General features: G+C 41.3%; 1 protein-coding gene across 3 annotated transcripts; it reads left to right on the forward strand.

The window, feature by feature from the left end:
* Window positions 1–6,622: 6,622 nt before the first annotated feature.
* Window positions 6,623–15,239, forward strand: GGCT (gamma-glutamylcyclotransferase). Of its 3 annotated transcripts, none has more exons than XM_017878177.1 (4): window positions 6,623–7,301; window positions 11,183–11,328; window positions 13,949–14,104; window positions 14,625–15,239. In XM_017878177.1, the coding sequence occupies exons 1-4, from the start codon at window positions 7,161–7,163 to the stop codon at window positions 14,680–14,682; spliced, it is 501 nt and encodes a 166-aa protein (XP_017733666.1). In that variant the 5' UTR covers window positions 6,623–7,160; the 3' UTR covers window positions 14,683–15,239. The 3 variants fall into 3 exon arrangements, 2 of the variants coding, with proteins under 2 accessions (XP_017733666.1, XP_017733579.1); XM_017878090.1 differs by lacking the exon at window positions 13,949–14,104 and adding an exon at window positions 12,940–13,075 and having other exon boundaries at window positions 7,014–7,301; XR_001886745.1 differs by lacking the exons at window positions 11,183–11,328; window positions 13,949–14,104 and adding an exon at window positions 12,940–13,075 and having other exon boundaries at window positions 7,016–7,301.
* Window positions 15,240–15,983: the final 744 nt, after the last annotated feature.

Genomic DNA, 15,983 nt, shown 5'->3' on the forward strand with positions numbered 1-15,983 from the left:
CTCCTTCTCTGTAGCTCAGATCATCTTCCTCCACTTCTCAACCCACATGTCTAACATGACTGGGACCAGCTCTGAGTGTTTCAAATGTGTAGGTGCTCAGAGAGAGAGGGTCCCCAACCCTCTTAGACTCAGGTACACATTCTCAGGAAAGAAAACTGGAACCAGCAGAAATATCAGATCCCTATGTTCCCTGACCAGTGCTTCCTTCTCTAGAAGGAAAACCTACCAAGAAGAAAAATTACAGCTGGAAGGTTGTTTCATAAGCAGGGAATCACCTATTTAATCTCTCAGCAAGTCTCAACTGCTCTACAATAAAAATAAAAAAATAAAAAAAATAAAAAAGCAACCCAAATCCATCCTTTTCCCAGCTTCACTCCCTAGTCCAAAGCCACCATCCACTCTTGTCAAAACCTCTGCAGCACACTGTCTTTGCTTCTTTATTTCTTTCTTTCTTTCTTTTTTTTTTTTTTTTTGAGACGGAGTCTCACTCTGTCGCCCAGGCTGGAGTGCAGTGGCGCCATCTCGGCTCACTGCAAGCTCTGCCTCCTGGGTTCACCCCATCCTCCTGCCTCAGCCTCCCAAGTAGCTGGGAGTACAGGCACCCGCCACCATGCCCGGCTAATTTTTTATATTTTTAGTAGAGATGAGGTTTCACCGTGTTAGCCAGGATGGTCTCCATCTCCTGACCTCGTGATCCGCCCACCTCAGTCTACCAAAGTGCTGGGATTACCGGCATGAGCCACCGCGCCCGGCCCCACCTCAGTCTACCAAAGTGCTGGGATTACCGGCATGAGCCACCGCGCCCGGCCCCATCTTTGCTTATTTCTTAACTCTTATTTTTATCCCCTTAGAATTGATTCTCCACTCAGCATGCAGAATTATTCCTTTGAAATTCAGATCATATTCCTACCTAAACCACCCCCAATAGTTTGTGATCTCTTAGAATCCAGATTCCTTAACATGGCCTCAAGGGCCCACATGACGCGGCCCCTGGCTATCTCTCTACCTCATCTCCCACTGCTTCTGCTTTTATTCCTTCCACTCTAATCACTTGACCTCCTGACCTCAATCATGCTAATAAACTCATGCCTCATGTGGATTTATTTTCCTAGTGGAAGAAAATGCATTGATCTGTGAACACAAATACATGGTTTATCTGTTACAGTTCTCATTGCACATCAACAAACTCACATTCTGATGTGTACACCCATCTCTTAAGAGTTGGCTTACTGTGAATCTGCCCCCTCTGGCAGAACCAACAAGATTGTGTTTCTCAGCCCACAGAGGTAAGACACAGACTCATGAGACCCAGTCTGTGTCTATACCACTAGAGTTCTACTGCCCCTGAATGGCATTGCCTGCACAGGTAGCTGGCCCTCCTCAGCAGACACACAGCCTTTGTACCATACAACTCTTCAGACATGCTATGATGTACAAATGTCTTTCCTTGAAATGCTCTTCTGAAAATGGCAAATGCTAAAACTGATTACAATGCTATTGAAAGTGGATGAGCAAGTTGATCTGAGATGTGAAAACAAATTCTATTTTAATTTTTAATCTAAAATATTAGAAAGAATTTTGCTTTCCTATACTTTACTATATTTAGTAAATAAACACTAATATAAGAATTTTGCTTTACTATAACAGTAGAACCCTCAGTTAACCAGGCAGTCATCATCTGTCACATAAAATGTATCCTGAGGAGGAATGGGAGTGCCTCCCCTGGGGAAGAGGCTGATGGTGGCTCTGGCTCTCAGTCAGTCACTTTCCTTATCTCAGTATTTACCGTCATTTATCTGTGCTTAGCTAAACAGATTTATAAAGAATTAACTCTCACAAAGCAGGAACATAAAAGATTTCTGCAAAGAATTGGACAGGCACTCCTGTTAAAATTGCAAGCAGAAGAAAAGAAAAAAGAAAGGGACAGAGTCGACATTTCTCATACTTCTGGTACAAGCTCCTCATCATATTCACTGGTGTAAAAATAATGGTGATCTAGTAACATCTGACAAGGTCAGCCAAAATGATACATATAAGAATTTAGTTATCCACCTGGGAGGGCTATTAGCAATACAAATTTCCATCTACTATAACTTGTAATTAACTTTGACCTATATGTGTATTTCCCTTGAGATTGGCCAATGATTGATTGAAATTACCACAATTAATGACAGATAAAATAGCTTTTTTTATTTTAAAATTTCTATTTTGTGGGTATTATAGAATGTATTTTATATATTAACATACACATAATTATATACTATTATAATCATATATTAATATTAACATATAATTATGTGTGTTCAAAATTTTTTAATGGCACAATCAAAAAACTTTAAAGCCCACTGGATTAAAAGATGGCATTTGGGGCCCAGCACGATTGCTCAAGTCTGTAATCTCAGCACTTTGGGCGGCTGAGGTGAGGGGATCGCTTGAGCCCAGGAGATCAAGACCAGCCATGGGCAACATGGCAAAATCCCATCTCTACAAAAAACGCAAAAATTAGCCAGGCGTGTCGCACCTGTAGTCCCAACTGCTCAAGAAACTGTGGTGAGAAGATCACTTGAGCCTGCAAGGTCAACACTGCAGTGAACCATGATTGCACCACTGCACTCCAGCCTGGGAGACAGAGCAAGGTCTTGTTTCATAAAATAAGAATAAAAGATGACATTAAGAAGAAATCTGGGCCGGGCGCAGTGGCTCAAGCCTGTAATCCCAGCACTTTGGGAGGCCGAGACGGGCGGATCACGAGGTCCGTCGAGACCATCCTGGCTAACACGGTGAAAACCCGTCTCTACTAAAAAAAAAATACAAAAAACTAGCCGGGCGAGGTGGCGGGCGCCTGTAGTCCCAGCTACTCGGGAGGCTGAGGCAGGAGAATGGCGTAAACCCGGGAGGCGGAGCTTGCAGTGAGCTGAGATCCGGCCACTGCACTCCAGCCTGGGTGACAGAGCGAGACTCCGGCTCAAAAAAAAAAAAAGAAGAAGAAGAAGAAGAAATCTGATCTCATTGTCTCGCCTTTATTATCAAGTGATTGAAGGCTATAATCATTATTTCATAATCTTGTAGATAACGATTGTACTTGAAAGTGGGCTGTTAATCACTAGATAAATCTAGAGCACCAAGGTTTTACAACTGTTAAAAATTTGACTTAGAGTCAGACTGCATGGCTGAATTTCTGCTTCAGTCATCACTAACTACAATCTGGGGCAAGTTAGTTGACCTACTATGCCTGTTTCCTCACTGTAAAAGGAGAATAATATCAGTACTTTCCGTATAGAACTATTTTCAGGATTAAATGAGCTAATACATTTAAGAATTTAGGCCAGTGCCTGGCATTTAAGAAGTGCTCAATGAATGTTAACTAATATTAACCAGGCTTTGGTTAAATTTGAAAAAACAAACACAAAAACACAACTAACTTTGTTACCTACTGCCCCTTGCTGGCCAACCTGGGTTAGTACACTGCAGTCTATGTGGGGAAGCTAAACAAGTGCTTGGAGTAAGGAAAGATTTTCAGTGTTGAGGGTAATATCAATGCTAAGCTTATGAATATTTTTGCAAAATAGTCTTGAGAAAAATCAATTGTCATGAAATTAAGTAATTAGCAAGAAGTATAGGAAGAGAAATTAAATATCTGTAACAATAATTAAATAATAAGCACATTTAGATTCTTAAGAGCAGTTGAAAAGCAAGACATTTGAAATTGCAGTGCTCTGAAATAGGACCCTTGATAATTTATAGTGCAATAGAACATGATTCATCAAGAAAAGCAACTTGCTGCCTGAAATGACCAAGTATGTGTTTCAAGCTCTGCCTAGATGTTTGAGGGGTGGGAGGAGGTATTATCTTCCTATTCGCAGATTATATAATAATAATAATGCTATTGCTTATTGAGTGCTCACTATATGGCAAGGGCTTTTCATATATCACTTTTTTCCTTGTTCTTTTTTTAACATGAAAATATTCAAACATAATATAATGAACATCTGTGTTCATAACTCCGTTTAACATTTAACACTTTCTATATTTTTTGTTCTGAATTATCTTAAAATATAGATATTAAATATTTCAACCCTATATATGCCAGTATGCATGTCTAAAATAGAGACATTTTCTACTGAAGCACAATGCCATTATCACACCTAATAACAATTGCCTAATATCATCTAATACCCCAGTGAAAACTCAGATTTCTTCAGTTGTCCCCGAAATATCTTTTGTATCTGGCTTATTAAACCAGAATCAACAGAGGACAAGCCATGCATTTGGTTTTTTTTTTTTTTTTTTTTTTTTTTTTTTTTTTTTGAGATGGAGTCTCGTTCTGTTGCCAGGCTGGAGTGCAATGGCGCGATCTTGGCTCACTGCAACTTCCGCCTCCCAGGTTCAAGCGATTCTTCTGCCTCAGCCTCCCGAGTAGCTGGCACTGCAGGCATGCACCACCAGGCCCAGCTAATTTTTGTATTTTTAGTAGACACAGGGTTTCACCTTGTTGGCCAGGAAGGTCTCCATTTCTTGACATTGTGATCTGCCCGCCTCTGCCTCCCAAAGTGCTGGGATTACAGGCATGAACCATCACGCCTGGCCATGTTTTTAAAATTTCTTTTAGTCTAGAGCAGCCATCCCTCAGTCCAGCTTTTTTTTTTTTTTTTTTTTTTAATGACACTGACTTATTGAAGAGACTGGGCCATGCGTTCAGTAGGGTGTTCCACCATTTATTCTAGGTTTTCTGGTTGTTTCCTCTTGATGTCATTTTATTCTTCTATCCTCGCAGTTCCTGAGACAGGAAGATAGATTTCAAGGCTTAATGATGTTGAGGTTAAAATTTTTTGGAAACAATACTTCAAAGATGATGCTGGAGCTTCATACTGCATCAAATTGGGAGACATTTAATGTCAGGCTGGGTCACTTTTATGGTGATAAGATTGATCTGGGTTAAGGTAGGAGGGGCAAGATTTTCCTGTGTTGCAAAAATGTAACCAGCAGTAGGCTNTTTTTTTAATGACACTGACTTATTGAAGAGACTGGGCCATGCGTTCAGTAGGGTGTTCCACCATTTATTCTAGGTTTTCTGGTTGTTTCCTCTTGATGTCATTTTATTCTTCTATCCTCGCAGTTCCTGAGACAGGAAGATAGATTTCAAGGCTTAATGATGTTGAGGTTAAAATTTTTTGGAAACAATACTTCAAAGATGATGCTGGAGCTTCATACTGCATCAAATTGGGAGACATTTAATGTCAGGCTGGGTCACTTTTATGGTGATAAGATTGATCTGGGTTAAGGTAGGAGGGGCAAGATTTTCCTGTGTTGCAAAAATGTAACCAGCAGTAGGCTGGACGCGGTGGTTCACGCCTGTAATCCCAACACTTTGGGAGGCGGAGGCAGGCAGATCACGAGGTCAGCAGATCGAGACCATCCTGGCCAACATGGTGAAACCCTGTCTCTACTAAAAATACAAGGGTTCCTATAGTCCCAACTACTCGGGAGGCTGAGGCAGGAGAATGGCATGAATGCGGGAGGCGGAGCTTGCAGTGAGCCGAGATCAAGCCACTGCACTTCAGCCTGTGTGACAGAGTGAGACTCTGTCTCAAAAAAAAAAAAAATTGTAACCAGCAGTAATCCCTGGGGGAACAATTTGGCATCAACTAAATATCCTGTTCCTTATCACCTTTTCATCAAATGATATCATTGACGATCCTGGCATGAATCAATTATGAAATTCCATTATTCATTTATGATTACTTAGTTGGCATACTTTTGTAAAGAGAACTGTTCCCTCATTAACTAGTGCTCATCTATCAGCTGTATTTCGGGCTAACCGAAATACAGCTGCTACTAGAAAGGTGAATACCTGTTGGTTTTCTTAAATTATCATTTTGCAGAGTAAAGAGTTAGTGTAATAGTCATCACCAATAGTGTGGCAAATGAAGTTAATTTTTTAAAATTTGGATTACTCTTTGGGGGCAGTGACTTTTTTATGTTTAAAGTTTCCAATCATTTTTCAATTTGCAGTCATTGTTATTTTTGATTCTCAAATTGTTCTAATTTTGGCCAGTTGGCGACTTCAGGCTGGCTCCCATGTCCTTGCTGACACAAATTGTCCTCATTCACTCCCAGCTTCTGACCTGGCATCAGTCATTTCTCAAAGGAGCGCTTGGTACCTTTTAGTGGGGGGTGGCATTTAGAGATTAATAGCTGGATGTCAAGGATAGACAATGCTCCTACACCCTTCATATTCATATTTTCATTCAAAAATTAACAATATAGGTTTTTAAAAAAAAATACACTCAGGATGTGTGTGGGGAGGAGGGGGAACCAAACACAACATAGGGGTTTCTACTGTGACCCTAACTTATATTATGATCCCAATTTTTAAAAAGAGGAAACGGAGACCAGAGGTGCCCAAGATTACTTGGCTAGTAACTGGCAGCATCGGAATTTAAGCCCAGGCATGTTACTTCCATCAGGGAAGGGAGTCCCAGGGCTCCAGCAGGCGACGGGTTTGTGGAAAGGGGTCAGGTTGACGACCAGGGCTCGGCATGAGGGAACTAGCAGAAAGGGTTAACGGACCGTCTGCCTGACTCCCCTAGGCCAGGAAGGCAGGACAGGGCGAGCTGCCGGGTGAGGGAGCCGTTGATGGAGTGGCCAGGGCCGCTGTTTCGCCTCAGATCTGACCAGAACTCCCTAAGGCGCAGAAAGTACCAAAGAATCACACGCGCGCAGCCTTGAGCAGAGAAACCAGTCACGCGCCGAGACCTTCAGCGGGTGCCCATCCGACCCGGCCTGTGAGGAGTGCTTGCCCACCCCTCAATCAGAGAATCAGAGGAAGCCTTGAGCAAGGAGGGGCGGGACATCACTGAATCGTGTCTAATGAGAAGCCAGCGCCGGGTCGCTTCGGGACAGAGTATTTCTGAGTCTCAGCGGAAGGCGGAGAGAAGGCCGTGCGGATGGCCAATCAAAGGGGGCGACTCAGGTAGGTGGGGACCGGCAGCCAATCAGGAGAGCGTTCGCTTCTGACCGGCCCACGCTTCCCGCCAGTCCCCTAACCCTGAGGCTGCGGCGCGGCTGTCACTGCGCCGGAGTAGTGGGCCGCAGTGCTGCGCTCTCTGGCCGCTCCTTACAGCTCTGCTCCAGGCTCCCGTGCAGACGTGTAGTGGGACATGGCGAACTCGGGCTGCAAGGACGTCCCGGGTCTGGATGAGGAGAGTTTTCTGTACTTTGCCTACGGCAGCAACCTGCTGACCGAGAGGATCCACCTCCGAAACCCCTCGGCGGCGTTCTTCTGTGTGGCCCGCCTGCAGGTGAGTGCCCCCGCCCGCGCTACCCATTCCGGGGCCGGGATGCCCAGAAGGCGCTTCCTCGGGGGCACACGTGGCCGATCGGGTCAGGCATGCAGTTCTTCCTGATGAGGGTAGTAGGACGAGGCTTCCGCCTCCTGGGCTGGTCCACCTCCTCCGCTGGGCCCACTGCCCGGCGCTGCCCCGGCCACGGTGCCCTCTCAGGCTGCCCGGAGCTTTCCCCCTCCTGGCCTTCGCACTGGCTGCTCGGTCTGCACCGATTTGGCCTCTCGTCCACTAACTTAACAGAGTGCATTCAGTGGGTACTTCTGAGGAGCCTTCTTTGACCCGGGTCTGGGAATTGGTTGCCTTCTGCTCTGTCCATACCTTTGTTACAGCACTTCTCACCTCGCATTGTGAAAATCCATTTACCTGCCTTTCGCTCCTCCTCTGAGAGGTCCTGAAAGCTGGGACCATGTCTTATTCGTAATAATGCTGTGCTCAGTTAGGTCAAGGGCCTGGATGAACTATTACCAGTGTTGGTAAATCATTGCTCTTCAGCCCAGTCCATTCATTCACTTAGCACATATTCTTCCAGCACTTAACACTAGGGGTATAAACATGATTGAGTAAAGTGACTGTTTTGAGGAACTCTCAGCCTGTAGGAGAGAGGTGCAATAGAGTATGTACAAAACTTTTTGATAGCGTCGAACCAGACAAACATGATCTCTGCTAACCTCGTCAGAGTTCTTAGTTGCAAGCAACAGAAACTGGCTGATTTAAGCAGAAAAGAAAAAAAAAAAAAGAATGTGTTGAAAGGCTATTGGAGAGCAAACAGAATGACCAGGAAGGCAGGAGTACAAAGCTGACAAAACGGACAGGCATAAAGGGAGGCACAGCAACTGTAATACAGTGGGCATCACACAACAGAACCAGCCCAGGGAGCCTCTTCTGCACCACTGCTGAATTTAGTAAGCATGGATGCTGTATTGTCTACCACCACCACCACCTGCCCTGGACGCTGCCTGCCTCTGTACATCCCTGCAGTTCCTGAAACCCGAATGTGTCAGCCACTCTGGAGTCCCTGCTGTCTTGGGCACTAGCTTCTAATTGAAAACCCCAGAATGTCTTGATTGGCTAAGTTTTGGCCACATACCCATGCTATGACTTTAAGCAAAACTGAGAGAACCAACTTCTAGCCTTTGAAGCCTCAAAAATGGTACTCCCTATTCCCAAACTCGTAAAGTAGGGAATTTCCCAACTGTAGGAAGGGAGTCCAAATGCTTATAGTCAGGGCAGGGGGAAGAGATATCAAACAAGGGATTATTCAGTTACAGGTATATGGTCCATCTTTAAAAGGAGGCATGCAAAGTGAAATGGGGTGTATGACCAGGGTACCTGACCTAACCAGGATGCTCAGGAAAGCCCTGCCTGAAAATGTGACTTTTAAGCTGAGACCTGAATGATTGCAGAGGTGGGAAGCACACAAAACAGGGGACAGCATCTTCTGCAAAGGGGCTGAAGAAAGGAAGCTGGATCTTTCAGTCAGTGTGGCTGGAATTTAGTAAGGGGAATGTGGCATGAAGACTGGAGAGATGTGGAAGCGCCACATCTTCCAAGACCTCAGAAACCAAATAAGACACACTGCAGAACTAAAGCACATGAAAGATGAGATTTCTATCTCCCAAAGCACATTCTGGTCACATGGAAAATAGATTTGAAGGAGGGAAGACTGGATATGGAGAGTTCAGGAAGTTTTTATAGCAATTTATGCCAAAGATAATGAATGGCATCTTGAACTAGGGTGGTGGCAGGGCAGGGTCGATGGATTTGAGAACTAATTTGGAGATAACATTGTTAAAGCATAGTGATTGAGTGTGAAGAGAATATCAAAGATGACTCAGGTTTTTGGCAGCAGATAGATGCAGGTGATGTTTGCACAGAGAAGAGGAAAATCCAGTTGGGGAGGAGAAAATTGTAAGTTCAGTTTGAACATTTTGAATTTGAAATGCTTGAATTTGAAACAGTCAAGTGAACAGAATAATATTAGCGAACATTTATCAAGTGCTTACTGTGTGCTAGGCCCTGTTCTAAGCACTTCTTCTGAAGCTCAGAAGAGAGATCTAGTCTGGATTTAAAGATGATCAGAATATTTGAAGCCATTGTAGGGGATGAGAATGTCTTGGGCAAATTGCCAAATGAATAGAGAAAATGGCCTAGATCATGGGTGTCCAACCTTTTGCTTCTCTGGGCCACATTGGAGGAAGAAAAATTGTCTTGGGCCACATGTAAAATACACTAAAACTAACGATAGCTGAGCTGATGAGCTTAAACAAACAAACAAACAAACACAAAAGGCCATGCCTAATTTTCATGATGTCCGCCACCACAGGTAAGCAAAAAAATTCTTGCATTCAAAGGGTTGGACACCCGTGGCCTAGACTAAGCCTTGAGCAACTCCAACATTTAAAAATCAGGTAATGGAGGAGGAGTTGGCAAAGGGGATTGAGATCAAGGAGCAGCCTGAAAATCAGGAAAGAGGCAGATCAGGAGAAGATGGTTACCTACATTCTACTGAGAAGTGGAACAAGATGAGGAATGAAAATTGTTTATTGGATTTAGCAATACACAACCAGTTAGTGTGAATTGTAACTTTTATCAGATCTCCTGGTGTCCTGCCAGAGACACATTGTCCTAGAAGAAGATCTCTTATGCTGAATAAAGGTACTGGTCGCTCCAGCCAACCCTATGCCTGAGATGTCTGACACGTTTTTCGAGAAAATACAAGTGACAGGGGTAAAATATAAACCTGAAAAGGATCCTAGAATTATCACTTAGTTTAACCTTTTAAATTTGTCTATAAGGAAACTAAGCTCTGGAAAGATGGAAAGAAATCTTCCTAGGCCAAATAAGCCATATAAGGATTCTGTTTTGTATTTGTTTTGTTTTTGTTTATTTTTTATTTTGTTTTTTCACATAAGGATTTTTAATCTTCCCCAGGACTCTGTCCCCTGATTGCCCAGCTCTGTGAGGAAAGAAGCTCTGTAAGCTAGAAACCTAGTTTCATTACTTACTAGTTCCAAGACCTTAGGCAGGTTGCTTAATCTTTCTAACCCACAGTGTTTATTGCCGTAAAATGGGTATAAGAAAGTTGTTAGCAAAATAAAAGGGAATGGTCCGTATCATGCCAATAGCACTGAGTATAAAAGGATCCACCCACCACGGCCTCCCAAAATGTTGGGATTACAGACGTAAGCGACTGCACCTGGCCCCGAAACACACTCTTTTATCCATGCCTTCGGGCATGCTCATCCCCTGCTTAAATGTCCTTCCCATTCGCAGTTAGTGTTAGCTGCTCTTATGATTATTGTAGATAAATTAGTATAATTCATGAGTATTAGTGTTCATAAATACACAAATCATTCATCCTCAAATGCCAGGTCTCTCAGGGCAAATTTGGTGATATATGTTGGTAGGATACTCTACAGACATAAAAGAAGAGAGAATATTATAACTCACATGTAGCCATCACCCAGCTTGTCTCTAAGTAAAAATTTATGTGTATGTAAGAAGACTGGGAAGTAATTTGCAAAAATGAAAACAGTTGTGTTAAGGCATTGGGGTTATGGGATTTTTTTTTTCTTTAAACTTTTGTTTTGTTAAGATGTCTGTACATATTCAGTATATGTTTCATTTTAAAGAAAATATAAAAAAAAAACATAGTCCTTGGGATCTGGGTCCTTGTCTGTTTAACTTTATATTTTCCACAGCTTCTTAGGCATAGAAGGAACTCTGTTTATTGAATGTTTTAATTGTATGGAGTTCAAGGTAAATCCTTTTTATTTTGAGGAGGGAAATTTGGGTTCAAGTGGATATTGATCATATCACTTTGATTTCCTTTGTAGGATTTTAAGCTTGACTTTGGCAATTCCCAAGGCAAAACAAGTCAAACTTGGCATGGAGGGATAGCCACCATTTTTCAAAGTCCTGGCGATGAAGTGTGGGGAGTAGTATGGAAAATGAACAAAAGCAATTTAAATTCTCTGGATGAGTAGGTGGCTTCTAATTATAAGTTAAACAATAACTAATTCAGAAAGCAGATTATATGTGAGGATGTGTATCTGTGTGTTAGTTTTTCAAAACCACATACTACAGACATATTCACTATACTTTTAGAGTCAACATAAAAGGCATGATAATGTGAGTTTGCTAAAAAGTCTAGAAGGGCTACACTTTCTGATAAAGATTTAGGGGGATGTTTGTAATCTCTCATGTAAAAGATGGAAGCCCTTATTTTTCATTCTATTATCTTTTATAATTTGTCTTTGTAGTTTCATACTGGGAAAAGGCATGAAGATTTCTGTAATTGTTACATATTTTTGTTGATTTTGAAAGTCACTTGAAATCAGTTTCTAAAGAACAATTATTTAAGATGGCAGGTGAATCAATAAATAAGTAATACTTTGTAAAAGCATTTGACAACATGTTAGAAATGCTTTGATACTTTTTATAACTACAGCTCTCAGAGTTGTGTGGCAGAGCATTTCATACAAAGAAAAGTTGCAGAAGAGGCCTTGAGAAGAGAGGGTTATCTGACATGCTGGATACTTTACCTCACTTGTGAAGGAGAATGAGCCATCCTCTATACCTTTTTTCTAGGTAGATACTCTCTTGCTGTCAGAACACCATCCATTTTTTGTAGCCCAAAGAACAATGTTTCAGGGGTATAAAGATGAAAAAAAAAAAAATACATTGAAGCCTCTTTTAAGACAAGATAAATATGGAGAGTTATGTTAGGACTATAACAAGTAATATTATGTCTCAGGCCTTCTAATTGAAATGCTAAGCTAAGCTTACTTTTTTTTTTTTTTTTTTTTGAGATGGAGTTTCGCTGTTGCTGCCCAGGCTAGAGTGCAATGGCACGATCTCGTGCTCACCCCAACCTCCGCCTCCCAGGTTCAAGCGATTCTCCCACCTCAGCCTCCCGAGTAGCTGGGATTACAGGCATGTGCCACCATGCCGGGCTAATTTTGTGTGTGTGTGTGTGTTTTTTTAGTAGAGACGGGGTTTCTCCATATTGGTCAGACTGGCCTCGAACTCCTGACCTCAGGTGATCACCCGCCTTGGCCTCCCAAAGTGCTGGGATTACAGGTGTGAGCCACTGCATCTGGTCTTTTTTTTTTTTTCTTTTTGAGATAGAGTCTTGCTGTCTCCCAGCCTGGATTGCCCTGGTGTAATCTCGGCTCACTGCAACCTCCACCTCCGGGGTTCAAGTGATTCTCCAGCCTCAGCCTATTGAGTAGATGGGATTACAGGTGCCCACCACCATGCCTGGCTAATTTTCATATTTTAGTGGAGATGGCATTTCACCATGTTGGCCAGGCTGGTCTTGAACTCCTGACCTCAAGTGATCCACCTGCCTCTGGCTCCCAAAGTGCTGGGATTACAGGTGTGAGCCACCGCACCCAGCCTAAATGCTAGGCTTACTTTTAATGTGGTAAATTTATATATTTTTTATCCCAAATACATAGGGAGCAAGTATGTTCATATGTAGTTAAATGTTTAATCCCATACCCCGTCTTGACTATTATAAAAAGACCTTACCCAGTGAGCTATATTGGCTAGGTCAAATATGGTTAAAATTTGGCTGTTCTGGTTTCAGGCAAGAAGGGGTTAAAAGTGGAATGTATGTTGTAATAGAAGTTAAAGTTGCAACTCAAGGAGGAAGAGAAATAACCTGTCGAAGTTATCTGATGACAAATTACGAAAGTGCTCCGCCATCCCCACAGTATAAAAAGGTAAGCTATTTACAGACTGGTGGTGATTACTTTTTAAATTTCACTGAGAGAAACTAAAGAATATATTGTTTTTAAAAGACTTTAGGCCTGACGTGGTGGCTCACACCTGTAATGCCACACTTTGGGAGGCTGGGGTGGGCAGATCACCTGAGGTCAGGAGTTTGAGACCAGCCTAGCCAACATGGTGAAATCTCGTCTCTACTAAAAATACAAAAACTAGCAGGCCGTGGTGGCGGGCACCTGTAATCCCAGCTACTTGGGAGGCTGAGGCATAAGAATAGCTTGAACCACGGAGGTGGAGGTTGCAGTGAGCTGAGATCAGGTGATAGTGAGACGCTCTCAAAAAAATTTTTAAAAAAGAAATAAAAGGCTTTGTATGTTTTAAATTCTGCATATTTATTTTAATAAAATGTCTTTAAATATAAAATGATAGTTATTTACCTAATGTACAGATTCAAAATATTATTATGTGTAATGATTGAATTATGTTTTAAAACTATTTATTAAAAGAATTTTAGAAATGTATGTGAGTCAGAATTCTATACATGTGTTTTCTTCCTTTCTTTCTCTCTCTCTCTCTGTCTCTTTCTTTTGCCTGGCAATAAATTTTTGCTTCATTTTTATGATGTAGGCATGTATTGAAGTAGAAGAGAATATTTATAAGTGTATTTTAACAGATTTAGTATCTCTCTCGTGCTCTCTCTCTCTCTCTCTATATGTGTGTGTATATATATGTGTGTGTGTATGTGTGTGTGTATATATATGCTTTTGTAATGTTTTTCTCCCCATAATACAGTATTTTATGAATACCAAGATTCATTTTCATAGAGGAAAAAACATACTCTCTACTGCTGAAATGTTTTTCATCCCTAGGTGGAGAAAGAAACATCACACTGCCTTTCAGAATCAGGGAAATCACCCTTGCAAGCACAAGACAAGAATGTGGGATAGAGACCCCAACATTCCTGTTCAGAACCCAAGCTTAGCTGTCTGTTGGCAGGCCCAATCAGGTCATGGCACCTGTAATAGGTAATCTGGTGTCTAGGCCTCGTCTGGAATTTTCTAATATGGAACCTAGAGAAATTAACCTGGTATAGATCTTGAAAGTATCACTGAACACAGTTGCCATTTATTCCCCCATGTCTAATTCAGAGCAAGGGTAAACTCTGGCATTGTAACCAAAACTGCTCTCTGTAAACTTTAAATTTTTTTTGAAGAATGGTATTTTTTTTTTCTTAAAAGACCATACAAATTCTATATAGATATTTTTGTCTTAATATTAAAATATTTAAAATCACATATTGAGAAAGTTGATATTCCATGAGGATGCTTCATTTGGCTTTGAAAACTCCATATGCATTCATGCTCAGTGTGAGAGGAATGGTTGTATTCTATTTGTTATATACCTGTTTATTCTAGAGTTATCTGAAAGCTAATATTTCATACCTTGAGAAGGCAAATAAAGCTGTGGTATGGTACATTATATTATATTCCTAACTAAAGGGTTTTTTTGTTTGTTTGTTTGTTTGTTTGTTTTAACCATTTCCAGATTATTTGCATGGGTGCAAAAGAAAATGGTTTGCCGCTGGAGTATCAAGAGAAGTTAAAAGCAATAGAACCAAATGACTATACAGGAAAGGTCTCAGAAGAAATAGAGGACATCATCAAAAAGGGGGAAACACAAACTCTTTAGAACATAACAGAATATATCTAAGGGTATTCTACGTGCTAATATAAAATATTTTTAACACTTGAGAACAGGGATCTGGGGGATCTCCATGTTTGATCCATTTGCAGCAGTGCTCTGAAGGAGTATCTTACTTGGGTGATTCCTTGTTTTCAGACTATAAAAAGAAACTGGGATAGGAGTTAGACATTTTAAAAGGGGCGTATGAGGGCCTGAAATGTGTGACAAGTGAATGTGAGTACCCCTTCTGTAAACACTGAAAGCTATTCTCTTGAATTGATCTTAAGTGTCTCCTTGCTCTGGTAAAAGATAGATTTGTAGCTCGCTTGATGATGGTGCTGGTGAATTGCTCTGCTCTGTCTGAGATTTTTAAAAATCAGCTTAATGAGAGTAATCTGCAGAGAATTGATAATAACATTTTGAGAATTGGAAAGATGGTATACTGTTTTTAGAGGAATAAACGTATTTGTGGTTTAACCTGTTGTCTCTACTAAAGTACTTCATTTCATTATGTTGTTAAATCATCACACATGCTGGGTCTGGTCTTGGCCATGCAGCATCTGTAGTAGAGTAGTATTGTACAGACTCTGGAGCCAAATAGCCAAGGATCAATTGTCTGTGCCACCATTTATTCTCTGTGTCTCAGTTTCTTCACATATAAAGTGAGGATAACCAAAACGTCTACATCTTAGGATTATTTTGAGGATTAAATGAGTATACACACACACACACACACACACACACACATATATATATATATATGAAATCTTAGAATAGAAAGTGGCATATGGTAAGTATTAGCAATTCTTATTTTATTGAAGAATTAAATGTGTCCAGGGCCATCTTTGGAACAGGATTTTAAAGTAGGAGAGTCAGTACTATGATGAAAAAAATGTGGGGCGGCAGAGGCACTTGGATTCTTGGCTTTTCAAGAAATAGTGACCTTAAATTTATGTACTGAATAAATGAAGAAAAGAAGAGTCATGCATATTAGTTATCAAAAATTCTCTATGTCTCTGTGGAATGCAGTGAGCTGTGCCTTCTGAGCTGGAATGAGGCTGAACTAGTTGCAGGAGTATAAAATAAAAATGTGTTCTCTTATGAAAAATGTAAAAGGAATTTTCAGGTTACAGCTGCAATTCTGTAGTGAGGCTGTCATAGACTACAGGTTAGACCATATTTCATAGCTATCACAGTTCACTATTTCCCATATATCCTCTC

This window comes from Rhinopithecus bieti, unplaced genomic scaffold (assembly GCF_001698545.2).
Source record: "Rhinopithecus bieti isolate Rb0 unplaced genomic scaffold, ASM169854v2 scaffold_429, whole genome shotgun sequence".
NCBI classification, from domain to species: Eukaryota; Metazoa; Chordata; class Mammalia; order Primates; family Cercopithecidae; genus Rhinopithecus; species Rhinopithecus bieti.

Bases quoted from the DNA above. Each gene is read 5' to 3' on its own strand.
- GGCT (XM_017878090.1), top strand. From the start codon at position 7,161: ATGGCGAACTCGGGCTGCAAGGACGTCCCGGGTCTGGATGAGGAGAGT. The intron at 7,302-11,182 runs GTGAGTGCCCCC...TTTCCTTTGTAG, and splicing joins TCTGTGTGGCCCGCCTGCAG to GATTTTAAGCTTGACTTTGG. The intron at 13,076-14,624 runs GTAAGCTATTTA...AACCATTTCCAG, and splicing joins CATCCCCACAGTATAAAAAG to ATTATTTGCATGGGTGCAAA.